Raw genomic sequence first — 27,242 nt, 5'->3', positions numbered from 1 at the left:
AAGGTAAGCCTTAATACCCGTTCACCTCCTCGAAGAGGTGCGCATTTAAATATAGCCTTTCCATTTCTAAAGCACCGATAACGACGCTGCCTGCGCGACACGGACGTAGCGACCTTGTTTCCGTAAAACGTAGCGGTAACGTTCGTAATTAGTGTTACGTCATACGAGCAAGGCTGTTACATTGCGCTCCTTGAATCTGGTCGGGGTTCGAAGGCTGTAGCGGAAAGAAAGCAACGCGTCGTCGCATGTTATTCCGTCAAAATGCGAGCCATATTTCAATAAGGCCTGCTTACAATTTCTTGCAAAGGTTCATCAACGAACATTCCTCATGAGGTCATGAGTGTTGCTAGATTAGATTAAATTCGATAATTGTTTCTTTGGGAAACGGCTGTGCAGCGTTCGGTGCGAACAGTTGTGAGCATTTTCGCAGTGTTGAATTACACCAGCACGCAACAAGAAAACAAAAAAAAGAACACACCAAAATGTGCATATGTGGAGTCTTCGCCGATAGTACGAAAGCTGTACTGCCCTGTGTCGGCGATGTCACAGGGCTACAAAATCGGTCATCTCCAAACTTAATGATTGGAGGAGAGGCTGCGAAGAGAGACAAGCGGGTACTCCGGTGGCTGCGTTTGTTGGTAGCGAAGTGGCTTGAACAATTTTTACATAGAGTGGAGGAGCATTAAGCGCACTTGACTTGCAATAGAGGCCCGCGGTCAGAAGTCGTTTATTTATTTTTTCTTTCCATGCCGGTTGTGTAAAGCAACAGCCCACCTTCTCACAGCAAAATAAACCAGGATATCACATACACTCAATAACCACTTTGGGACAACGGTTCTTCAAAGGTCATGAGGTGAACAGCGCGCGATAGGTGTGGTGTCTTGCCATAAAACGAAAAAAAAAGTAACATGAATGGGAGCAACCCACCATGTATGAAGTTAAAGACGAAAATTTTTCCCGAAGACTGTCCCATATCTGCACAAAACAAAAACAACAGCATCATCAAGAACAAAAATAAACAACAGGAACAGTTCCTTCCGCCTCACATACTAAGAGCGATAAACCGCAGCTGCAAACTCCTGAAAATTTTTCCAGTGGGTAGCTGATTAGTCGTTGTTTCCAAAGGGAGAAAAGTCATGGTATACGCTCAGCGATTATCCTCGAATATTCATCAATTGATTTCTTGATATATCATCGCTACGCAAAATGAGAAGCCTGGCAGCTGGCCGCGAGTAGTGTGAAAGAGAACATTATTGAAGCATTGCTTCTGTCCACTTCCGTTGTAGATTCAAGCAAGGCAGGCAGGCGATCAGTCCTTTCCTCAAAGTCAATCAAGTTTCGACCAAGGAGTCTTTGTTTCGTCTTTCTTACGTATGATGTTTTCATCGTCTGTATTAACAGATACAGAGGTTTCTGAGTTCTATTTCTTTAACCTTATATAAACACGCCTGCAGGCAACAAGAGCCGGGATCTTTTCTCGCTTTTGCTGCTGCTATAGGTAGCCAATGCCGTCACTATTATCTGGAACATCTTAGTCTTGAGCAGTATGCCCTGGGCACTTTCACTGAGGCTTTAAATACCCAAAGCGTACTGAGATTAATTAGGCAAGGTCACTAAATGCTTGGCGCTGATACCTTCTATGAGTGCGACGTATTATGAAACACTGTTTCTTTATGAAGTCGGGGTTATGTACCTAGGGCCTTTGTTCGCTAGAAAAGAAACTCGTTTTCGCTGGTTCCAGAGGAAACAGAAGCGCTTCTCAGAAGCATTGGAAGTTCGCTATTTTCACTGTACTGAAAAGGGGTCCATCGCTGGGTCACCCGTGCGATGCCGGCAATCATGATAGCCAAGTGTAGGATGGCCAAGGCGCCAGTGAAAGTCAGGTAGTTCCAACGACCGAACAGTTTTGAAGATTCGGCCACTGAGAACTGTGCTTGCGCCAATTGTGACATCCAAAAAGGCTGCCACGTTTTAGTGCAAAAGCTTATTCGCTATATGGGCTCATGACCGATGTCCGGAACGCTGCACAGCGCAACGGCACCATGTGAAGCACTGCTCCAGGATGTGAAATCTGGCATTTTTATTTTTATTTTTTGCGCTGCCACTTTGGAGAAGAAAGAGTGCTTTCGAAGCTTTCGGGTACCGAGCTGAGGCCAAAGAGGAAAGGAACATTAGAAGAGGCCACGAAGAACGGATGGCTACTGGCGCTTACATGATGCCAAAATGTGGACAGTCGTCTCCGCAAATGTGCGCCCTAAACGACTCCGCCGGAGACACGAGCGCATCGGAAGCTTTCCATAGCTGCGTCTCCGGCGTCTGGGACGAGTTGCTCTGCGGTGCGTGAACATCGTAATTCGCGTTTCCTCGAACGCGCACCCAAAGTCACGCACGCGCTGTGCCGTTCTGTTGTGGGGCCAGGCAGCCCGTGCGTTGTGACAGTAAAAGGAAAACGCGAAATGCCCACCCCTCGCAGCTGTGTGGTCTTTGTTGCTGCCGTTTCCGCGTACGACTGCGAAGTCTGCGATAGTCGTTGAGCAGCGAAGGACGCTCAACTGCCGTATCTGTGGGGCATGTAAACAAACGGTCGGGCCTAGTGACGGAAGCTCCTTGATTGAAAACGGCCGCGTAATAGCGGCCAGGAAGAGAAGGACATCGGTCCTGCAGTACACGTGACAAGCGTGGGCGTTGGAAATAGAATCTGGTTTTTACCGCTGCGATGTGGTTTATCCTGATATATGCGGAGGTGACGGAAAGCGACCGGAACCGAAACTATTTGCTGCAAGGTGAAGGATCGGATCGAATATTGTTGCGGCTGGGCGATTTTTAACGACGAAGACAAGAAATAGGCAGCATAGTATTGATGTGGGCTAGTGCTTCTATACAGTCTCGTACTGAGGAGGCGTTGCAAAGCGAGATTTGGCCCCTGACAAGAAACGTAGATATATTTATTACGGAGAGCCCTGGCTGCCTTACTCTTATATCTACCGATCTGCAGGGCTCGCCGTGCATGGCACATGCCTCTTGGATCCGAAGGCCAGACCCTAGGTTTCGCTATTACATTCCGTTTAGTTGGTTGCCATGCATGAATAATGGTGACCGGATGCTTCGGGCTCTTGCGCTTGACCTTGCTTTCGAGCGCTTGTGTAACTCTCCCGCGGGCAAATAACTATAACAGCGAATGCTGCAAACCTCAAGATCTGCGATATCAACTAACGCTGAAGGCGTTGCGTAATAGCCCTTGGGTATATCGATCATTTTTATGGCCATGTCTGTAAAAAATAAAAATAAAATCCAGGACAGTATTTTTGTTATATTTCTTGGCATTTTTTGGTAACTTGGTATTCTTGGTTATAATTTTGCGGGCACAAAGCGTGTTCGAAACATGTTCACGCTAACCATACTTTCATGTTTGCTGTACGCATTAACTGGACACTGCAACACGTGAGGCTTCAATGTGCGTGCTCTCTAGATTGGCCATTATAACTGTAATCGGCATCCTTCCTTATGTATTTTCTGTGCCGCTCTCTTGTTAGAATTTTAGTTAAAATTTATTGACGAGTACACCCTCTTGCAGCTGAGCATTCAGAAGTATCCTGCTACGTAGTAGCCAATTTAAATTAACTGAGTAAATATTGAGGTTAAATTACAAAATCTGGCAGTTAGAAAATACAGTATAAGTTTATACAACTAATTGCGCGCTGCAGTGCATTCCTAAGGCACGCCCCTAGCGCTGCTGTTGCACAATCGTTTTAGAGCTCTGGTGTTTGCCATTTCGAACACTTTCTCCCGCCGCGAGAGGAAGATCTCAGTTTCCTAGTGACTGAACGTTCCCCATTCTTCCCCTTCGCCGTTGGTGCGCAGTGATTGACGCAAGCGGCAAGTACCCGACGGGCTTGTTCCAGGGCACCATCTCGGACATCGGCGCGTACGACGAGTGCGTCGAGACGGTGGTGCACGACCAGTTTGGTCACGTGCAAGTGAGTGGTCAATACTGCAACATGTACGTCAAGCTGGTCAACGACACCTCCCTCTTCGACCACATGCTGCCAGCATTCCTCATGACCAACAAGCGGGTGAGTTCAACAAGGCGTTTGATTATTGTTTTCACTGCAGGCGTCAAGCGAAGTTTCTCAGCCTGTCGTATAATGTACTGCTGAACGAGAATGAACTTGGGTGTCCACAACAATGCTTTAAAGAATGCAGGGCTTTAGGAGGAGTAGTTGGCTCAGGCATTTTGCGGCGGCGCGCTGCTGATCAGTGTATGAATAACGTTGGGAATGAGCACTCTTTTGAGCAGAAAGTAGCCGCTTTCATAACAGCTAGTCTCGTCCATGATCTAAAAAGAATGAACGGGAAATAATTAATCTTAACAATAAAGTGACTGCTCGCTCTAAATGAGAGAAGAAACTGTTTTGTGGGGCCCTTTATTTGAATGAAGAATGCTGCCGATGTTCTGGTTAGTCCAGAACAGGTGGCAGAATATTTGGTAAGAGTAGAGAGAGTGCGATACTTTCCAAAATATCGGTTGTCGCAGCCAACACAGTGGATCCTTGTTCATGTCTTGACTATACGGCCAGAAATGTATACATCCTTGGTATGGAAAAGCTCATTCCAAGAGCAGCACACAATCTAAGCAATAAAAGAGCCTCGCTTGCATTATAGAACCACCAATCATTTGTGGCGGTTCTATTACGCGTTATCTCTGATTCGTTCTTGTCGCCGAGTACACTTTTTTCCGAAGCGCAGCGAGCTACGACGGGTACGCGCAATGGTTTCAGTGCCGCAACTACCAAACAACTAGAGAGGGAAGCCCGTGCGGGATAGGTTGCGCCAAAAGAAAAAATTTAGAACAGACAGAAACGGCACACTGATCGCTCTCAAATTTTGGACCTGTTCGACTACTGCCATCACTTGAACTTACGTCGTGCTAGTTTTACTTCACGACAACTGCCAAGAGCACTTGTTTTTCAAGCAAATTTAAGTAGCGTGAACTTGTGAACAAATCTGAGGCTCTTTGATGCGGTTTTGAGCAACACGAAACCTTCTAGACTGCATCTTCTTTCGAAGCAATTTATTGCCCCCTGAAAGCGCTATATATTCACAAGAATAAAAATAAGAGACCCTGATCAGCCTTTGAATTCCGCGTTTGTAAACCTTATGTGACGTTATGCGGTAACGGCATGCGGCACTGAATCCAGGCGCAGACGCGGCGGTGCCTTGCTTTATTTCGAAACACTATCAGCGCTCGGATCCGTCTAGCCGGCGCAATGGCCTGCAAGGCAGACTGCGATACGATCTCAGAACTTCCTTGTAGAGTATGGGGTAAGAGCAAAAAGCGTGCTCCTTGGCTGTTGTCCTTGCCAACTGCATGGTAAATAAACACTTTCGCTGACCTTTGATGGGCGGCAAATATATATGCTTCCCGCTCGGGGGCTTCCGTTCGCTTCCGTGCGAATGCCCTTGTTGCTGTCTCGCCTAGCGTTTGGCTTGTTAACACAAATTTGCCCGAAATTGCGCGGGTATGGTCAGTGGCTTATTTATTGGAGAAATGAATTAATGCGAAAGTATATCTTTTGCTTAGGCTGCAGCTTATGAGCCTGACCTCATTCAGCAAAGAACAACAACAACAACAAAAAACATGAAAAAGGTCGCTGGAAGATGTCTCTACGTAGCGACTGTCGGCTGGTGTGAGACCCGCACCATGTAATATAAAAAAGAGCCGGAAGTTGAACGCACCCGAACTTAGAGAAAGATTTCCTGACCTTAAAACCGATAAAACATACATAAAATGGAGGTGAGCTAGACCATGGTTGTGCCTTGAAAGGGAATTGTAAGCCTCGAAGGACTTCGAGTTAAAGAGTACTGGATGTTTATGCTACCCACGTATAGGTCAAGCAACGTGATTTCAATGCCACACACCCTTAATGACGCGAGAAGAAACGCAAAACTTAATTCGCTAAGCTGCGCCTTTTAAGCTCCAACTACGCACTTCCCAGCAGGACGGTGAAAAAATTAATATTTGCGCGGTTAGTGCTGGAAGCCCTATATACCCTAAAGTACGGTACTTTACGATATACGCTATGCAGGAACTTGCCGCAGACAATGCGTCTAATGAAGGCCCATAGCAGCCGTTGCATAAGAGCGAGCGGAACTGCTGGTCAGAGCACTGGATAATGGCTCGCTGAATGGTCTGAAACTACTAATACGTCTTTTCGGCCCCATACAATTGGCGCGGCCTTTTTCTAACCCAATGCCCTCTACACAAAGCACGAAAACAGCTTGCTACTTTTTTCCATGCATTCATAGAGATCAGCGCAGATAATATATATAGATTTACGCACACATTTCTAAGAAAAAAGGAACCTATTCCCCTCAAGGGCTCGGAGGCAACCGCGTATGCTCTACACGGAGGGCAAAAAAAAAAAATACTGCGATTGCTTTCTCTTGCTGAACTTGGTTCGACGAGTGTTCTTAGTATCGAAGTCCTATCGAATAGCATTGCCAGGTTATGAAAGCAACCTTCCCAACAATCACCCTAGAAGAAGAGAGAGAAACTCTAAATAAAGGAAGAAAGAGGGGTGAAATAAAGAGCGAGATAAGTAATGTTGCGCCCGTTGTGTACAACGGTAGTGGCTATGGTGGTGGTTCCATCGGGACTAACAAAATTTCCCGCTTGGTTGAGTCAGCCGTGTTCGAATGCCGCGGTAGTTCTACGGTGACCTCCTTTGCCTTTGAAAATTGAGGCCGTACTGTTTTAGGGTCTTAGTCTTAGCGAGGGAAGAGGAACCATTAGAGGGAAGAGGAAGCATTACTAGTGGAAGATAGCGCTTAATATCGATAGAACTCTATATACGATAGTTTAACGCGCTTACGAGCAGGACATAACGTTGTAGACTTTAGCTAAGCGCTTATAATTGATGTAGCTTAGTACCCAACATTCGGCTACGGAAAAAAAAATTGTGACTGGGGAGAAAATTAATGCTCCTTTATTTGACCTTTATCGAAGAAAAGGAAAGAAAACGAATAGTAATGCATCGCCGATCTCGGCTCCGAGTGTAGGAATTGTTTATGCATTTCTGAAGATACTCGTCATGCGCGACTAATCCCCCCCCCCCCCCCCCCCGCTCTTTAGCTCAGGTCCACCCGTTATAAAGGGATTAGCCCCAAAATCCAATCCAGTCCAATCCATCAAATTTATGTGGTTTGATACGCTACTGTATTAATAATAGGAACTGTACCGTATCGTGGAAGCCTTTCTACTATGATGCCTACTTAATTATGCGGGAATTCGCCACTGACATTGATTTTATTCGCAACTTAGTGAAGGAACTACAAAGGTGGCAGCTTCGAAAAACCGATATATCAGTCGCACGTACGCGCTGCGCACGCCTACACCACCATCAAGATAACCATCACTAATGTGCCAACAGGTGCTACATGCGAGAAGTGTTGCACTATTTGTGACTAAGTTGTGCAAACAAAGAGTATTTAGTTAGAAGTAAAAAAACAACAAACAAACAAGAGAAGCTTTTGTCAGGCATCTTTTTTCTTTTTTACCCGCCCTCTAAGACAACTGCACCGAGTACGTCTGGACATTAACTTCGTAGTTTGTTATGCCGGCCGCGACGCCCGCATTTTTACGCAGATGAAGTATGCCGACGAAAGAAGCTCGTGTGATGTGTGACATTAGTGCAGGTATAACTGCACCGGAGTTCTTCACTCCTGCGTCTCTTATAGCCGATCTGTCCTTTCGGGATATTGACCACATACTTATCTTCTGTGAACTTCACACTGCTCTCCTAGAAGTGGTCGCTTAAACTAAACTGCTTATCAGTAACCATGTAAGAAATGTGATTAGTACGAGGTGTGCATTTGAGAGTCCTTGCACGGCGCGAGTAATTGTGTTCTCTCCCAGTAACGTCAGTCGTCCCTCATGGGTCAGTGCTTGGTATCTTCCTGTTTTTGATATAGTATATGAACGACTTACCGCCGCATATTTTCTCTAACACCGGTATGTTTGTCGATAAGTGCGTTTTCCACCCCGCAGTTACTAACCCACACGATCATGACCTAATCTGTGTACAAAACTGGTGTAGCCAAAGCCGCGTGGAACTGAACCTCGATAAACGCAAACACCTTCCATTTAACCGTGCACGAAACCTCCTTTTATTCCCTTGTGTAGTATGAGGCGTCGCAGTAGAATTAACCAATTGTATAAGTAGCTGGGCGCAAGCTTGTGCAGTAATCTAGCCTGGGATGCGCATGTCATTAATAATTTATCAGACGCTAACAGAACCCTTGGTTTCTTGAAACGTGACTTGCGCCACGTGCCGCCAAACGTAAAATTTCTTGCTTACAGATCCCTGGTTCGAACAAAGCTAGAATACGCATCCTGCATCTGAAGCCCTAACCAAACCTAATTGATGAATTCGCTAGTATCACTACAGAACCGAGAAACTTGATTCATTCATTCATGCTATTCATGCAGCGTTAGCATATCACCTTTAAAGGGAAAAAAAACAACAACCTTGGTTTCCATCGTCGAATCTCAAGCACGTGCTAATTTCGTAAGATTTTTTTTTTTACAGTTCACTTTGTATTGCTGCCTACGTGAGCCCTTCGGCACGCATTTCCCTTCGCACTGGTCATCCCCCTGTTAGTTGCCCATCCGCATGCTGGTACTGCAAAGTTTTCTGCGTAATTCTTCTTTCGCTCAGCCGTGGACAGTAGCAGCCTTCGATCTGACGTCACTGCAACCAGCTGTCATCCACGTTGTCGAATTGTATAACGTTTAACCGATAATGTTTTGCATATCAGTGTATTTTTATTTCTGTACCCATCCGTTACGTAATACTCCTAAAATTTGCAGTCTTTAAGCTGATAATGATTATCAATGACAAAGAGAAAGAAAAACTACGATAAAAAAATAGGCTTGCGATCTTGGCGTGATTTCAAAGAAAGAAAAACAAAGAGAACGGTGACAATTTTCTCACGGGATCGTTTTCGATTCTTTTCTGGAAGCAAGCCAGTTTTAAAGATAACGCCTTGAAGTTCCGCATTTGTTGTAAATGATATCAAGGAGGAGTAGAAAGCTCCAGAGGGCTTGTTACGTGGTCGAAACGGCCAAGCGAGAAGAAAACAAGGAAAGTTTCGCGCGTCTGATTCCACTTTGTGCGCATACTTAAGATAGTTGGATTATTATCTTTCTTCCCACGGCTACTGCGCTGCGGGCAAGTTACCTGCGAATTACACAACTGGAACGTGGGAACTTCTTTACATATATGCCAGCTGCACTGTACGAATGTAAACGATCTGGAGCCCTTTGCGCTCTCTTAACTCTCTTACGCGAGTTTAAGTAGCAAATGTATCGCTATTGCGAAATGTGCGAAGGAAACTGTACTCGAATTATGCCGTTTAAAGACTCATTTCCAAGCCATTGGGCAACGTCTCCCTCCCCCTGGTGTACCCGACCTGCCCGTGCAAAGGCGCCGGCATGTGTACAAGCTTCCAAGTGAACTCTGTGGAATGCCGAGCGTGCCGGAAGGCACGCTTAGTCAACACGTGCGTCTAGAGATAGAAAGCGTTCGGGGCGAGTCGGGGACTGCGAGAAGACGGCCTGTTCTTGCGAGCCGTCGCCCTGTGGCATGCGCGCTCTCTCGCCGGGTGGGTGGCCGCGTGAGAGCCAGCGGTCAGGTACGCACCAAAAAACTTGCGGTCGGTGCACGGACACATAGAAAAAGAGAGTTTACCGTATATATGCTGCGAAAAGGAAACAGTGACGCGTGTCAGCCATGTAAGTGATTGGATTCGCTATCGTCGTCTGCAGGCGTACGCGGAGGGACTGCGAAACGAGTATCCCCCCCTGAGTTCACGACGACCGTCGCAGAGAAGTAGGGGGCCTTATCGCACAACGAAGGAAACGCCAGGCATACTGCAAAGAAAATAAATTTGGCGATGTGGTGAGAAGAGGGGAAAGGCATGGGTTGGGGAGGGGGGTGAGAGGGTTACTTCGGCTTCCTTCTTTAAAATTGGGTGCAGCATTCTACAACCCAGTGATGTCGATTGCCTACCTCTACCTCACTTGGTGACTATTCGAAAGCCGGCATTCGGTTCTCATCTGTGACATTCTTGTCACTGAAATAACTTAGCAAATATCTGAGATTTGTGATACTCTTCCTCGACGGCGTCTCCTTTGGCGGCCCGTTAAATTAATTGCGGTAACAAGTCCTCAGAGGCAGTGTTTCAAAATGAGCAGTCACGAGGTTGTGTAAATGAAAATTCGCTATATTTGCCCATAAGAATAGCATGATCATTCTTTGCATAGGCACCTGAGAGGACTTTATAAGCGCAATGACTTCCTAAGAGCAGTAAAAGGGCTTGAGCTTCACGGAAAGTGTAAGTTTCTCCGGTACTGCATGCGCGCAACTGTGGCGGCCTCCGAGATCGGTCAAATCTCGACTTCGGTTGATGTGGCGTTTGTGGAGTGGGTTCGGATGCGGCACATTTATTTGCGCCGCCACGTGCCGTTCGCAAGAAGTTGTACACACAGAAAAGCATTTTGCATTGCGCCCACCGTCGGTAACTTGGAGTGTACGGTTCACCGGACACGTATGTCTCGTGGTAGGGTCGCGTGTTTTTTCTTTTTCTTTTCTCTTAGCCGCTGCCTCGCTTACGGAGTAACTTAGATACCGCGATGAAGTGAGTGCAGCCCGAGGTATGTGGAGTTTATAATTCACTTTGCGGGCTTTAGCGAGTGGACCTTTATCAGGTCACTAGCTCATTTATAAAAGGGGTCTTGAGGAGTGAGTGGCATATTTAAAATGCAGGTTGTGATCAAATGAGATTTTCGCTAGGAAATGACGTTGTCCGCTCCGTCTTCGATTAAGCACCACCCGCAATCTCTCTACTGTACTTTAGGGCTAGAAGACATGAGAAACTGTGGTATCACAGAAGAACACAGTAGGACATTAGCACTGCCACTTGTTACACAGGGAACAGTTAAGTTATAGAGGATACTAGAAAATCTTCGGCGCGAGACATTACGTAGACGCAGCGGTAGCTTTGATTATTTTTTTTCAGATGTAGTGCTGCGCAGTCGTGCAGGCGGTCTCCATCGATGTATCGGTGCGCTGAAGCCGCGTCAAAACTACAAGGAACGAGGTCCATGACCATCGTGGTTGCATGTTCCTCTGCTGTATCTTTTAAACTCTAATCGTCCTGCCTCTATGTGCTAATCAATGGGCCATCAGTGTTTTTTTTAATTGAGCTGAGCTAAGAAAGACCATGCAGAGCATCTGTGCTGTGCGGCGACGCCACGCAAGCCGCGAGGGGGCATTGACGCTTCACAATTGCAGCAGCGAGAATGTCCAGCCATAAAGCTATTCACGTCAACAAATGAAAACGCAGCCGGCACAAACCACAGTCTTCTGAAGGTTGCTTTTTATTACAAACAAGTCGGTGATTTGTAGCAATCGCTCTCTGGTTTCCTTATGAGCTCGCTGCGAATGAGTAGGATTACGCGACGGTATACCTTCCTCGCCTTGAGGCATCGGACGTGCCTGCTATATAGAGTTCCTTGATTGTAAGGCGCGTGTAGCACAGAGTCCATACAGTGTCACGTAAATTGTGCGGCTTAATGATGGCCGATATTCGCGAAGCAAGGGTGGAGGACACGCGATGGAAAGGTAAGAAACAACGAAAATTGCAAATCAAAGAATCACACCAAGACAAGTGCAGAGCGCGTGCACGTGCCTTTGTGCTTCATCAACGCAGGAGGATGTAACCTTGCAGCTACTTAATTGTCGCAGAAGTGTGCCCAAGGGCAGACGGCAAGCTCCCGCGCTTGTCCTTTCTACGTTCCGTGTCGGGCGATGAAGTCGTTTTAGCAGCGAAGCCTCTCTCGGTTTCTCTGATGCACATCTGTTGTTCTCGCGGAAAATAAAAATATAACGCCCTTCGATCGTGGGCAGTAACTTATTCCTACAATAACAAAATTAGGTGCTGATACAAACGAGTCGTTTCTGATTGCGTCGACGCCGAAATGTACTTTTTGTTTTTTCTTCAAATATTTTAGCGTCGTAATCACCAAGCAAAAGCCATCCCTGATGCACCGTGCTGTGTCTGATGTTAGACATTAATTTTAAAACGCGGTAAGGTATAAATATTGCTGATGCAAATATTATGAATTATGTATTGGCGTCTTGAACAATGCGATACTGATAATCTCAAAAGCGCTGCACAACACAACACAGAATATGGACACGAGCTATTCTTGTTTTGTCCTTAGCTGATACTTAGCTGAGCCAGTTGGGGATGCGTTATAATCACTGTCGTATTCTCGTCTTTACTGCTTCATGTACTTTTTCGCGCATTTTACTGTGGGAATGTATATTTAGAGCTTTTCATTATGCTCTCGAGGTTATGATAGAGCGCGTATCAAATTCGCATTGGCAGAAAGGCCATTACTGCCCGCTTTTTTGCTTCATGACGGCTTTGAGCAATGCGATTCAGTTTTATTTCCCCAAAATTTTGTACTGAAACCTAATCGAGCAGCTTGACTTAAACCAAGGAAAAAGCTTGATGAGAAAGCTTGATGAAACTTGATGAGATAAAGATTCTGGGCAGGAGCGGTGATAGTAAGGCACGGGAGGTTTTAGAGGCATACCACATAAGAAAAAGAGGAACAGGTTGTGTCAGCGATACATCTGTGAACCTGTTTAAAGCCTAAATTACATATCTTGAACGGTTTTGTTGATCGCGCATGAGATTTCTTTCTGAGCATGCCTAGATTTTCTGTATATTTGCTCGCTTTTCAAAGAAGGAAGTCAGATGAAGTAAGCGCTTGTACTACGTCGTTCTTCTGCTGTGTGTGTGTGTGTGTGTTTCGGCGCTACTGTTTTCCTTTCTCGGGAGAAAGCTACATGGAATCAATAGTGTGCTGCAGGGCCGATTTCAATAACCTTTTCCCATTTTTAGAGAATTAAATAAAAAATTCAAACGTCGGGAGAAAACTCTGAATGAAAGGAGTATGAACAACTTGATTGAAGCCCTGTACAGCAAGGCGTACTACCGAAGCATTGTACAGAAAACCGTTTTGATAAAGGCTATGACGCCCTTTGAGGCGGCCTGGAGACCTTCACAATCCCAGCGACACTGACGCATTGCATCTTGGCACGATCCACTGGGTATTTCTCCAATGCAATTATAATCAAACCGGTATTGACCTTTGCCGGTTTGAACTGGGGCCTCTAGGCTATTCAGTAGAAAGCGTCGTAAAGTGGGGGAAGCCAGTGCACCTCTTCGTAACTAATCGGCTGCCCTCATCCGGTGACGCAGGGAAGCCAAGTGAGAAATCTCAATTAGCCATTCGACATTAGAGACCGCCGGTACGCCGCGCGATTTCAAAACGCCGAGGTCGTGCGTCGCAAGCGAGGCGCGTGGTAGATGGCCACGCCGGAGAGTCAGGAGCATCGTAAGGAGCGCGATCAGTTCATCGCCACGCCTACGAAGGGGCGCGTGACTGGCGCCTGCTCTCGGTAAGCCTTCCCCTTCGTGATCAGACCCGTTTCCTGTTTTGCACGCGATGTTCAGTATAGAGAAATGAAGCAACTACTCGTGTGGTATTTCCACTCTGGTAAAGGCATTGACGCAGGAGCTTTACAAACCTCATGAATTTCTTTTACACAGTGAGATTTGCCATAAGCGTTGTGTAAGCTTCCCCCTCCCCTCCCCTTACCCCACCTTCCTCGTGGAAAAGTTCGCGAAGGAAAAGTTGTACCAGGTTGGCAAATTTGGCACAGTTCTTAAAAGGTGTCGTAGAAGCTACGAAGAGAGGAGGTGGAAGAATGAAGTTCTTTTAAAGAGTTTGGGGTGCCGCACTAGTACGAAACAAAGCCTACTCGCTTTAACTAAATCTCGTATAATTTGAACTCCCGGTTTATACGGTTTGGCGCTTTGTTCGCGTAAACTTGACGTGTGTTTGAAAAGGCTTCTCTTAGTACAAGCTTCGCATATTTCGAACGAGTTTACTTCGAGAGTCGACTATACTAAAGGTTGGTAACATGAAATAAAGAGAACAAAGGCTAAAGTGAGCGGACTGAAAGCGTTGTTCACTCGCACACGGGGCGATGTCGCTACAAACTGCCCGTTGCATCTGTACTGCTACCACGTCTACCACCGGTGTGAACAAAATAAATAAATTCCCTCAATGACCTATGACACAGCTACGATGTAAGGGCTCGTCCACGGTCTAGTACAGGGAGGTCATTATTCCCAAAGCATCTCCTCCTGTTTAATGCCGCAGTAATGCTTACAAAAACTTTGATCACTTTGTTGTGCTATTGAAACATGACTTCAGTAAAATAAGTTACCGACACCGCGAATCAGTGTTCTTGGATTGGCCATTTCGATGGTTTGCTTTTATGTTGACATGAAAGCAAGAATGGGCACACCAGGAAAAGAAAATACAGCTGAGCTCATTATGAGAACTTACGCAATACAGTTCGCGAGTTCTGAACACACAACAGTTCCCGGCGTGCGACATAGCGCCCGGGACTTCCCCACCTCTTTTGTGCGTCACTTCTCCTGACGTGGGCGTCTGTTACAAGGAAACACTGAGTCAAGCACGATAAGAGGGGATTGCGCAATGAAGGTGAAATGCTGGTAAGCAGTGAAACAAATTATAAGGTATTGCTTTCGTCAAACACCTTACATTTGCGATTACATGCGATGTTAACCATTACGGCCCTTAGCTAAATCATTGTCATCCCTCCATCGGTGGGCTCAGGGAAGATAAATCTGGGGGTAATTCGCGGGTTATTTTTTCATAGGCGCTGATAAAAACTAATGCGCGATACTAAAACAAAAGACGCGAACTGCGCGGAGTGGATAACATGTTTTGTATAATTACAGACGATGCGGGAAATAGACCGTTGCAATGAATCTATAATGATGTTTAAAGCTACTAATAATCATTTGGTAGGCTACCAAGGCTCCACGGCTGAGTAGTTTCATTTATGCGATGGTTCTGAGCGTCTTACGACACTGAAATTGATAAGAACTGCTGGTACACACGCAGGGAAAATTTCTGGTTGATTTTGCAGTGCGGATTCTTGGGCAATCACTGAACTATAGATATTATCACCGTAAAAGACAGCATTAAGGTGTGAATCAACAAAGTCGTTGCTAATTGTTGGGTCTTCAGCAACGTGTTAAGTTGCTTAAAGGAGATGTTTGTATAATGGGGTCCTCCAGACCCATTGAATACCATTTTATGAGGTGGAAGATCATGAACAATGCGAACGAAAGAAACTTAAGAATATGCACGAAAATATAACGAAGTGGGTAGAAAGGAGCAGTGTTTTTTTTACGGAGACGTTACGGGGAGATTCTCGCAGAAATGCACAGGTATAATAATATTGTATTTCGTATGTATCAGTACACTCTACATGGAAGGAACTGATCTGCAGCAATAATAACCCGAATGGACGCAAATCATGGTATGGTGTTTCAACATCGTATCACGTGGCGCACTGCCTACAAGAACATAACAGACCTCGTACTGACATGGAGGTTTCACCTCTTGGCTGTTCTCTAATGTGTCGCTTTGTTTGCACGCAGACCACCGAGCTGTTCCAGCTTCTAGACGATGAACGAGTCAGGGGCCTTCGGGTAGGCATCTGCACCATGTCCGACTGCTCCAGAGACGACATCCAGGCCATCGCAAGCACAAGTGAGACTTGTTTGTGGTTACCGCAAATGTGAAGCAGCGGAAAACTTTCTGACGCACCAAAACAAACTTCTCCGGCATTAACTGCGCAGAAAAATTACGAGCTTCTGAAAAATCGAGACACCTGAACGAAACTGCAATATATGTATATATGGAAGAGAAACGTATGCGGTGGGAACATCAACGTGGCTTGATTCACATTGTGGGAAAGTTCCGGTTCGGAAACGTTAGGCCCTTCTTAAGAGGCCGCTTCGAAGGTTACTTAAAGCACAAGCCTGTGAATGTCGCCCATCTAAGCGAATGCTGCGCTTGCACTGTGCAAAGGCGGGGACTGAATGGAAGGAAGAAAATCGCAGCATGTTTCGGAAAAGATGCCGCGAGTGTGAATCGCAACAGCAAGATTTCGATGTGTGTTGGAATATGTCTGTTCTATATATATAAAAAAAAATGCCGATCCTTCTGCTTCATGCTGCGCTCTTGACTCCGCTAGTTAGCATTTATAAACGCTCCTCAATTATTATTATTATTTTTGTGAAAGAATAGATAGCAACCACTGGTTACTGTGGCTAACGCACAACAATTTGTTTTATTGGTGCAGTCGGAGAAGGAATTGCCAAGATCACGGTCAGCGACTGCGTCACGGGGGAGGCTCAGCAAATCACGACTTTCCAAATTGTACTCATGTAAGTATGCGACTATCATTTAATTCGTGCTAATAAGCAAGCAAAGTGTTGAACTTAAACTCCTTACCCCTCGCAAACACGCACAGGACACTGCAATGGCAATGTCCTGCGCACAAGGTCCTGTGCTGTCGCGGCCTGAGTCTAGATCCACAAAAAAGATTCCCTTCTACGATTCTAAATGCATACCGGCAAGCTTTTGTGGCATGGTGTTCAAGTACTGGCGTTTAGAGAAGAAAAAAAAATGCGCACGCGAACCGGTACTGGGCGTTCTTTAGGCTTTCATGTCCTAATGGCAAGAGTGCAGTCGGGACCAGCGTTGATATTCAAGGCAGCTGAATAAGGCTTGCCGAATTAAGCGAAGCCTCATAGCTTTTATTCACTTCTGCCACTGTCATTTCGCAGAAGCATCTTTTTGATATGTTCCACATGAAGGTCGCTTGAGGTGTAGGCGCGTGTATTACATAACGACGACGTGATGGTTCAACGAAGCTTTTGGTTACGCCAGTAAGCACTTCTATATTCATAAGCGCCTCTGTCTTACCTTGAATGTGTGTTTATGGCCCACTCTTTTTTTTTTCTAAGGCTCTTGTAGTTTTCTTTTAGTCCTCCTGTAAGCACTTCTGTTCATTGCTTCTGTTTTTAACCGAAGGTAACGAACGCAACGTTAAGCGTCCAGCAGCGTGAAGCAACGCTCATGGATTGTTTAGATGCAATCTGTACCAATTCGCTGAACATCGTAACGCGTGCCAATCAGAGTAGCATGGCAACCGTGAAATGTTTCTGTAGTAGCTAACCCATTTAGGAATGCGTTCGGCAATCGTTAGCACGCGTTGCTCGCCATGAAACCACGCCTCCCGCCGTACTTACGAGTAATGTTTCTTTTGTTTCTTCCTCAGAGCCCTGGTCGGAGTTAATGTTCTCCTAGTGATCCTCAGCACTACGTTCGACCATTACGCCAAGAAGAAGAACATTAAGAGAAGTAAGTACTGCATCGTTAACATTCGTTACTGCGACGTCTGTCAGCTCACTAGCGACCGTTTTTAAAGCGATAATTTTGCTTTGAGAAGTTGTCAGTCTCATGAACATGCAGCACCCGCCTTCCTTGCAGGAGCATGGAATAAGCTCTGTATAATTTCTTTTCTTCACATTGAACGAGTTTTGTGTTTTTGCTCATGTATATTATCTCGAAATATTTCTGGCCCAGGCATGCTCACTCATTATACAGCCGAAGCTTTAGCTGTGTGACTTGTTTGCATGTATATTCCCAAGGCGGTCACTCACGAAGTGTCTTTTTTTTCTGTTCTTCTTTACCTCCCGAAACCTTTCCTCCCGTACAGATAACCTGGTGAAGATTCTGTGTGCCTTTTCGGTGCCTCGGAATACGAACATCCTGCTCTACGTGTCGAGAAACACCCAGTCCGAAGCTTACAACTACCGTTTCCTGCATGGCCTGCGGTTTTTCAGCTTGTTTTGGATTGTCCTCGGGCACACGTCCATGGCCTTCGATCCCATCATATGTGAGCAGCACAATTTACAACTCCCCCATTTCTGTCGTACCAGCTAGCAGCTAACCCTCCACGTTACAAACGCGCAAGTCCTTTCACTCATGTGGTTTTCGTGAGCGAGTGGTAGCACGTCAATCTGGCTTTCTTACACGATAGCAAGTGCAAGCACCATACTCAAGTTGCAGTTTTTTTAACAGTGAAGTGCGGTTAGACTGGCTGTTCCTTTTCTTATTCCTGCTGTTCTCTGGACTGTGACAGAAAAACGCTGTTTTATATTCGGTTTGGTTTATGGGGGTTTAACGTCCCAAAGCGACTCAGACTATGAGAAAGGCCGTAGTGAAGGGCTCTGGAAATTTCGACCACATAGGGTTCTTTAACGTGCACTTACATCGCACAATACACGGGCCTCTAGAATTTCGACTCCATGGAAATTCGACCGCCGCGGCCATGATCAAACCCGCGTCTTTCGGGACAGCAGCCAAGCGCCATAACCACTGAGCAACCACGGCGGCTTGTTTTATATTCATTAGTTAACCATTAAGTACACGGAAGTTCTGAATATGTTTGCGCAACTGCTTCCCTCTTGGTGAAAGTTTTGGCACCACGATACTTCAAACAATATCTAATAAGTAATTTGTTTTCTGAAACAAGAATATCAGCACAACGAAGACGGTATATTTCATTTAACCAATTAAGTGTTTCGTTTGCTTATATAGAAGTAATCAGGCATACTTTTTTTAAGTGCTAAGTTTATATGCCTCATAAATTGTTCTTGTTTTGTTACAGCGAGATTCGCCAACGTTCTGGAGGCCACGGGAAGCTGGTTTTTCTGCACCTTTTCCACCGCCTTCCTCAGCGTTGATACCTTTTTCTTCCTTAGGTATGTCAGAGCCAAGGGCTTTAGTGCTTCTAGGATAACCACAAGGTTATCTGGTCAAACACAACCTGTTAATGGGCATGACGCAACTTGCAGCCTAAGCAGCGATTAAAAGATAAGGTAGAAGACAAAGAAGGTTATGTCACAAATTTACGAATGACTTCATTTCTGTGAGACGCCTATCGATCGAATGCCTTTATTGGTTATCAAAGCAAGAAATGTTTTGTTAGAAACTGAATAAGTACTGTAAATTGAAAGTGCGGCGTCTACACATATATAGCAAAATCAGTGTGAAGAGAAATGAGTAAGAGGTTGAAAGTAAGCTAAGCATCGCCTTGAGTAGTTCCATGTGCCAAAACGAAAAAAAAAAGACCTTCGAAAAAATCCGCGCTGCTATTCAGCGGCCTTTTTGCTGAGTGGCAGTGTTAGGTCGACGACTGCTGATGCAGCGTGTACGGTGTAGATGAATGTTCTTACGTTGTGCGTGGAATGGACGTTCGTAGCGACTGAGCCTGCTCTTGTTTCCCCACTTTTCAGCGGATTCCTCTTGGCTTTCAACGTGATCAAGGTCGACTTGAGCGCGTGGATAATTATTGCGGTTGCCTTGACTCGGCGAATCATCAGGTATGTGGGTCGAACTATCGTCACTCAGATTCTTACGCATGCTACGTATGCTTCACGATGGCGCTAATACTTCTTTCGTAGCGTAAAAATTCTCACAAGAAAAACTTAATATTAACGAAGGGAACAATCATTGTAGTAAATTTTCGGTAGAGATGTGCTAAGCGGGACATTTTTGTGTAATTGTCCGCAGTTTTTACACCTAGCATTTATTATTTTGTTTACTACAATTTATTTCACGTACATACCACATTTGATTATTATAAACTAACCCTCCACCTGAGTCTGTGGAGTGTGTCCGATCATAAAGAACTCTTCGCTGATGATATACTGAAATTTCTTTGATAAATATTGCAAACAAAATCAAATAGGTCAGTTCTAGATTTTTAAAAAATTATCTGTATCAAATTTCGGTTTACGGTCCCACACTGTAGAAGCATACTCTAGTATAGGCCTCACATAGAAAAGATGAAAATCGTTTACTCTTTTACTGGGAAACGCTTAGTATTCCTACATTGGAAGCCTAAAGCATGACCGCTTTAGCAGTAATGTGTTTGACATGTCTGTGCCAAGACAAATCACTGGTTAAGTAAACACTGAGATATTTGTATTCGCTGGCGCAAAATTAATTTATTGCACTAAGGCTATAAACAAGAAATTACCTTTGGCAGTGCGGTGGCCTTTCTGTGAAACTTTACGCTTTTCGGTTGCGCGTCTCGCAGGGTAATGATTCCAATGGGCTACGTGATCCTCGCCTTCTTCCTGGCGCCACTGTTCTTCTACGGCCCGAACTCGAAGATGCTCTTCGACAGCTACTACGAAGAGGTGCACCAACGCTGGTGGCAGCTGCTTCTTCAAGTGCGCAACTTCTACAGCTCTAGTGACATGGTTGGTATAATTTAGCATTTCATCGGCTGACTATTAAGCGCTATCTATGTCTAGGTCTTGCTGGTTAAAACATATTGAATAGACAGATATCCTGTTGATCCCATTAACTACGGATAAGTTAAGTACTAAGCTAATTTATCCGCCTTTTCGTCCATCAATTGAAAAATTGCGAGTGAACCACTGTGTGTACGCCTAAAAAGAACTATTTTTTATTGCCATAAAAAAAGAGCCGCCAAACAGATATCGGTTGGTGTGCATTTTCAAAAAAAGAAACACTTTGGAAAGGATAAAATTTCTGCATCGACTGGAAGGTTTCGTTTGCACTTGAAAAATGGTCGTGGAAATCAACGACCGGAAAAACTTCAGCTGAATATTTAACGTTTTTGACACCGGGTGGAATTCGGAGTAAAGTTTTCAAGTCATTCCATGACTACAGCGCAACAAACGGGACATAGAAGGACACAGGCAGGGACACAACACAGCGCTGTGTTCTGTACCTGCCTATGTCCTTCTTCTATGTCTCGTTCGTTGCGCTGTAGTCATGGAATATCGAAACCAACTCGCCCATCAACTTAGCTTGTCGAGTTTCAAGTCATGATTCCATGATTTCTTACTGAATATACGTTGTGACATCACTTGCGATACGGTTTGTAACCGGAAACGATCTACTGCAGGATCGATGTCAGAGAGCTCCTCATAGTCATGACACTTATCTTAATTTTTTTTTTTACAGGAATGCTTCGCCCATCTCTGGTACCTGTCTACAGACTTCCAGCTGTTCGTTGTCTGCATTTTCGTCCTGGCGCTTCTGAGAAAGTAATTTATTGTTTTGATTAAAATTTGTATTCATAAAAGGGCTGTTAGTCATAATTTGGCCGCAATACAGGGCACAGCTTGTGTTGAAGAGTCTTTCCGCTTGTTCCAAGCTTTTGTCCGAAACGGCTGACAGTTCGTACCGAATTTGGGAATCCGCATGAATTACTGATAATTATTTTAGACGACGACGTCGATTGCACGCTCCCTCTTTCATACGTTAGCAAGCTTTGGCACTGTATTGCTGCAGAATTGTTCTCAGCGCAAAAGCTAAAAAAAGTGCAAGTGAGTGGTCACAGTGAAAGCCGCCGTGAAGGACTTAATGCAGTTCTATACGCCTTGTACAGGACTCGCTGCATGCACGAAGAAAATGTTGACAGTTCCGAAAAGTAGTCAGGCCAGCATGCGCCATACGTCGAAACTGAAAACTAATACCGCTTCAATAGTAGACAAGATCAGCAGAAATATGTAAGGGCTAATTGAAGTGTAAAGGCAGCAGTACAGTTCCCTTCCTAATGCCTTTGCTTTGCGCTGTATCACATTTTCCTTAGGTCAACAAAGTCATTCACAGCCTCAGTTTCTCTATACGGCGCAAGTTAATTGAAAAATAAGCAAACATTTGAAATGAATTTAGGCTACGAAGTCTTAAGCTAATGATTTCCACACGGTTCTCGCAGGCGGCAGACTTTGATGATGTGGACTTTCCTGGCCCTGTCGTTGTTTTGCTGCGCCTTCTCTGCCTGGCAGATGCAGACTGGAAAGTACCTGCCTGTCATCCCGTCGGTCGTCGGTGATCTCACGTGAGTGTTAAAACTATCCGAAACAGATGAGAGCAATGTATTAACGTTAGCCTAATATGCATTAGCTGATCAAGAAAGCCCCCGCTTTTGTCCATTCAGAAGCACGCCAAGCATGCACTTTAAAGCCACTCCGTACACTTTAGGCCGACCTTCCTTTGCCTATACTTTCATAAATTTGTGCGCCTGTTTTGGTAGCTAAGTTGCTTACAGCGGATTTAGGGCTTCGAAACGAAGCGGTAATTTTTTTGAGGAGGTAACGTTACTGCTCAAAGTGTCAGCACGTGCAGTTGTGGATTAACAACGTTGCAAGTCTTCGCTTCTGAGTTTGATTAATGATCTTCTAAGCAATCTTTTCCTCATCCTTCCTAGCTTTTCATTCTATCAAATGGCACAGAAGTCATCCCGTAGATTCCACACGAAATTTCTTCGCCTTTTTTTACTTCGGTTGACGTGACGAATAGCCCTGGAATCAGAATTCCCTTTACCCCAATGTAGTGAAAAAACCGCATGCTAATGTTGAACTCGGTTTGTTGTGAAATGAATTGTTCATTAATCTATGACTCTCGGTAACGCGCACAGGACCATGGCAGACACGTTTAACGAAGTGTACATGACACCAACGTTCCATGGAGCCAGCTACTTTCTTGGATGCGTCACTGTGCTCCTTCTCCAAAAGTACAAGAAGGCTGAGATGTCGCGGGTAAGTACTCAAGGACCTAACAGTGTCGCAGTAACCGCTCACTAATCAGCAGAAAACAGTGACTGGCCGAACGTGAAGCACATTGCAGTGCTTGTTTGGGAGTTTGCTCGAGAAAGCTTAAATTCCTTGCCGCCTGCATTGACGCAAACCATCATTTTTCGCAGAAACCGTGACTTATATCGCACTTATTTTGATTCACTGGTTTCTTTGTCACAGTATATTAGACACCTTCACCTTTCATGAACAGTTCGAGCTCGGACACCGTCACTACATGCTATAAATGTGTGCATGCTTATTCTAGAGCCTGAAAACATTTCCATACGCATGTGATTTAAGTCAAAAAGTAGTTTTTGTTCTCAGTTTTCAGTGCGATTTGCCGTAATATCTAACTTGCTTTGATAGAGATAAGATTAGGCAATACAAGCACTGCGCTCACACAGGTAAAGAACTAAAATCGGGGAAAACACTGAAAAATTGAAAATAAAGAAGCAGACGTACTTCTCCAACCAAATTTATGCTCACTTAAGGTGGCCGTCATGTTTCACAAACGCATTTGACCTGTAGGCCTGCAGTAACAAAATTCTAGCGAATTATTCCCCTTTGCACCAGTTTCTCGCGGTGTGAAGTAGTGTTCAATGCCAGTCGACATGAACCTAACTTTTCAGTGACTACGTCATATGTTTAGTTATGCGATATAAATCTGGAAACGTAACTTGAATTGTGAATTAGACATTTTCTGTATTTTCAGAGTGGTCGGTCTGATAGCTCGAGAGGGTGGAGTCTTACTTGAATGAAAGAGTTACATCATGAGCTGGAATTCCTTTAACAGGCGATGGAGATTGTGCTTTGGTGCGCCAGCGCTGCCTGCGCGCTCACCTGCATCCTGGCTCGTCGCCGCTGGAACGCGGGCATGGTGAACCCGGGCGCATGGGAGGACGTGGCCTTCGCCTTCTTCGACCGGCTGCTCTGGTCGGGATTCCTTTGCTGGCTCGTCATCGCCTGTGCGAGAGGTCGAGGAGGTGAGTTAACCTCATTCCTCTCAAAGCCGTGCTGGACTACGCAACTGTCACTGTGTAACTGCAAAACAACTTTATGCGGCCATTTTCATGCAGTATCGGCTGCTGCAGTCTACGGATTGAGAAGTACTTGCTGTTGGGCTAGTTGGTTCATCATAAAGTTAATGGCGCAAGGGAACGAACACAGGTCTCTGTCTCTGTGTCTTCCTGTGTTCGTTCCCTTGCGCCATTCAACTTTAGGATTGAGAAATGGAGAGGGGATATGCCTAATGGGAAACATCTCGAATAAACTAAAAGTCTACGGAATGCATGTTTTCGGGGAAAAATTATTGCAGCGTTGGCTCAGCAGACAATCTAGTCGCCTGGTGATTCCCCAGTCCCCAGTCCCCAGTCCCCAGTCGATTAAGTATTCACGTCCTCTCGTATCTCAAGAGATTTCAGGCAATGGCCGTATGTGACAGTACGGGGAAATATTCTTTTTTCTTGCATACTTTCATACCGTAAAGTATTGTTATGTAGAGTATATACTTCCACCACACAAGCGATTATATTGTCAGCGCTGATTTTGCCAGTGTGCTGCTTCAAATCAATTTCACGTCACTGCTTCTGCCGCACAAGTGCTGTACGAGGTTATCCGCACAGTCACATATTCTCCTCAGTCATATTCACTTCACTGCTCTCGCACTAAACGCGCAAGACTGTCAAAGATGATAACCCAAGTTAAAAAATATTTCCCAGAGATGAGTTTGCTTGAAGCATGCAATCTTTAACGCGAGCGCTTCTTCCAAAATGGCGCAGGCTTCATCGGAACCTTCCTGTCGTGGGGTGCGTTCGTGCCACTCAGCCGGCTGTCGTTCGGCGTGTACTTGGTGCACCTCCCCTACTTCGTAGTCATGTGCTTCGTCTCCAGGGAGCGAATCTACTACTCCATGCTCGGAGTGGTGAGTGCAATGGGTACAGTCCTCGGCCTGCACGTACTCATTCGTATTCTCTACGCGCCGTCAGCTGTAAAACGCCCCTGGATTGCCACAAAAATACATTTAGAGTTCCCTCGCATGTTCTTTATACGACTTCCAGGCGCCAAATATCACTTCGTGTTTCCAATGTACATGTTCGGTGCGACGGACGAGCAGCATAAGACGATAAGACAAAACGAAACCCCGCGCTTTGTCTGAAAAGCCTAGCTCATTGGTCCAGCTGGTGCATGGTACGTGGAAAACCGGCGTTGTCCTGGTCACTTCTCCCGCTTGTCAACGCGTCCTTTCCACTGGTTTTCCACGTGCCTGAAAAGCTTCGTGGCTGAGTGTTCCAGCTGACGGCTTTGCGGAAGCGGTGGCCACAATAAAGAAGCAAAAACTGCCGCTCGTGCTGTATGCCACATATTCTGCCGCACTGCACCTAAGTGAAGTCATTTGCGAGCAGTTATAGGCACTAAACTAAATAACTTGCAGGGACAGTGAGGAAGGTGATGTCAGTGGATGGCAATGATTTTATCCTTCTTGCGACTGATCGTGTGCAGCGAAGTTTACTCTCATAAGAGGTCTCGAAGAATAATAGGCGCTCATGAATTGTGTACAAGAAGGCGCGTCTATAGATACAAATTGGGTCAGTCTGCTGTCAGGCATACCTTGTCTTGGAGGGCTGGGGAAAACAGAAACGTCGCTACTACCATTCCCCCGCTATGAGTAAACTTTGGGAAATAAATTTGATCTCTCCGCTCGCAGATATCGACGACATTCTCCATCTTCGTGTGGAGCTGCCTGATGAGCTTCGTCTTGTTCATCATGTGCGAGTGTCCGACGGGCGTCATCGAAAAAACCTTCCTGGCCTTCAACGGACTGGAGAAGACCGTTCACGGGCGCCGTCTGTCAAAGCACGCTGCCGGCGCGGCCGGCGTCGGCTTGCCCTACACCAACGGCAGGAAGCCGCACCCTATCGTGCCGACGGTCGTCGTGGGAGAAGAACCGTCGTGTTCGCCGCAGCCCGCCAACGGCTGTGTTCCTCACGAGGCCAATCATCAATCGTGCCGGTTGTGAGGCCACTAGGACTTAATTGCACCCCATCACCCATCACCGACAGAAACTGTTTCCATTCATTTTGGTGGTCGAGAAGTGGGAGGAGTCGACCGCTGTTCACGGCCGTTCCTTCCTGTGTACACATGTTTACGGCACCCGTGAACTTCACGCAATCCGCCAGTTTCATGGCGACGCTTTACATTGCAGTGCGGTGCGTTGTAGTGTGAGTGGATTGCGTACGTAAGCACAGATGTGTGAAATTCAAAGCCAAAGAATGGCCGTTGACAGGCCCTAAAGTGGCTCACATGGAATGTGAGATTACACTGGCCTCTGGTGAATGTCTGTGCGGTAGCACAGTGCACCGCGTTCGGAGATGCACGGCTGTGCGGTATTAACAATCAAAGCGAGCCCTCTCAGTTGAATGCTCCGATGAAAATAGCTGCTGTCATGTCTCGATATCTTCAACAATGTTGAAATGATGTTTATTACGAGTTAAGGCAGCGACAATAGCCTAGTGGAGCGCGTATTGGAAAGCTCACTGTGTTCTGCGTGCTGCGGACAATGCGTTTTTCGTTGCTGGCGATGTGTTTTGCGTGTATGTGAAATTTTTGTGTGACTGGATGGAGAACGGATTTCAAGAGCGTGAGGAAGAATGCATGCGATGCTGATTCATGTACTCGCACATTTATGCCTCGGTTGAAGCGCGAGTATGAGTTTTGCCATCTGGGCATAGAAGACAATGTAGAGTTGTTTTGTTGTATATTTAAGGTATTTAAGTCAGGCTTGACCAGTTGGTACGAAAGCGGGTAATACTTCCCCGAAGCTGAAGTGCATTCGGGTGCCATGTGATACTTGTTTTCAGTTTTGTTAACTTCATGTCGAACCGCAATTTTCTTACTCACGCTAATTATTTTTGGTGTAACATGTGAAGCTATTCGTGCTAAATGTTTGAACTAATGGAAGCAACAAAAAGAAACAGCAGTTGGAAGTTAAATTTAATGCTTTTATTAGCATTTAACAGAGGACTTCACATACTATCTTGCACTCTAAACCACTTAAGAGCAGAGACGTGTGCGCAATTTCTGCAATGATTTTCATAGGTTTGCTGCTTTATGGGCACCTTTTCATGTCACCTATAGCTTTTCATGTGCATGTAAGATGTTTTCACTGCTGGCGTAACAAACTCAAAGAATTTCTTGAACTTAAATGATACGTGGCTTGCAAGTAGTGGCTATTCATTTGTTTTGCACAGTTCGTATCGGTCATATCTTGAGTACGGAAGGTGCGCGGAAAACAGTCTAAATCGCGACCACCCGGCAAAAAGGTGGTGATAAATTCAGGAGTGTAGAGAAGTTAAATGTGTTTATGTAAGCTTGGAAAATAGACCTGCAGATGACGAAATATGCCATTACAAAGGACTATTATGTCGTAGTTCTGTCTATTTATGTGCTTACCCTAATAGTGAACAGGAATAAGATACTTCTAAAAGTCAGTTACACATAGTTACACATAGGCGTTTTACACATAGGACTCATTCGCATGATAACATCTCTGTTAACTGTCAGCAATCTTTAAACTGTGGGAAGAAAGACTGGAT

General features: G+C 45.4%; 1 protein-coding gene across 1 annotated transcript in view; it reads left to right on the top strand.

Annotated features, from left to right (window-relative positions):
• LOC144136464 (nose resistant to fluoxetine protein 6-like) overlaps positions 1-26,385 on the top strand; it is a 31,208-nt gene extending 4,823 nt beyond the window's left edge. The window contains exons 2-15 of the mRNA XM_077668807.1: positions 3,862-4,073; positions 15,619-15,730; positions 16,326-16,410; positions 17,307-17,389; positions 17,748-17,927; positions 18,702-18,795; positions 19,330-19,416; positions 20,136-20,301; positions 21,035-21,117; positions 21,792-21,914; positions 22,494-22,614; positions 23,444-23,633; positions 24,429-24,571; positions 25,355-26,385. Of these exons, the coding sequence (XP_077524933.1) occupies positions 3,862-4,073; positions 15,619-15,730; positions 16,326-16,410; positions 17,307-17,389; positions 17,748-17,927; positions 18,702-18,795; positions 19,330-19,416; positions 20,136-20,301; positions 21,035-21,117; positions 21,792-21,914; positions 22,494-22,614; positions 23,444-23,633; positions 24,429-24,571; positions 25,355-25,666 (1,991 nt within the window). The 3' untranslated portion in view covers positions 25,667-26,385. The remainder of the gene's footprint in view (positions 1-3,861; positions 4,074-15,618; positions 15,731-16,325; positions 16,411-17,306; positions 17,390-17,747; positions 17,928-18,701; positions 18,796-19,329; positions 19,417-20,135; positions 20,302-21,034; positions 21,118-21,791; positions 21,915-22,493; positions 22,615-23,443; positions 23,634-24,428; positions 24,572-25,354) is intronic.
• The last annotated feature ends 857 nt before the right edge of the window (positions 26,386-27,242 follow it).

Source organism: Amblyomma americanum, chromosome 6, assembly GCF_052857255.1.
Source record: "Amblyomma americanum isolate KBUSLIRL-KWMA chromosome 6, ASM5285725v1, whole genome shotgun sequence".
In the NCBI taxonomy this organism is placed as follows: Eukaryota; Metazoa; Arthropoda; class Arachnida; order Ixodida; family Ixodidae; genus Amblyomma; species Amblyomma americanum.
The sequence above is the reverse complement of the archived record's forward strand: the minus strand, read 5'-3'. Positions and strand labels throughout refer to the sequence as shown.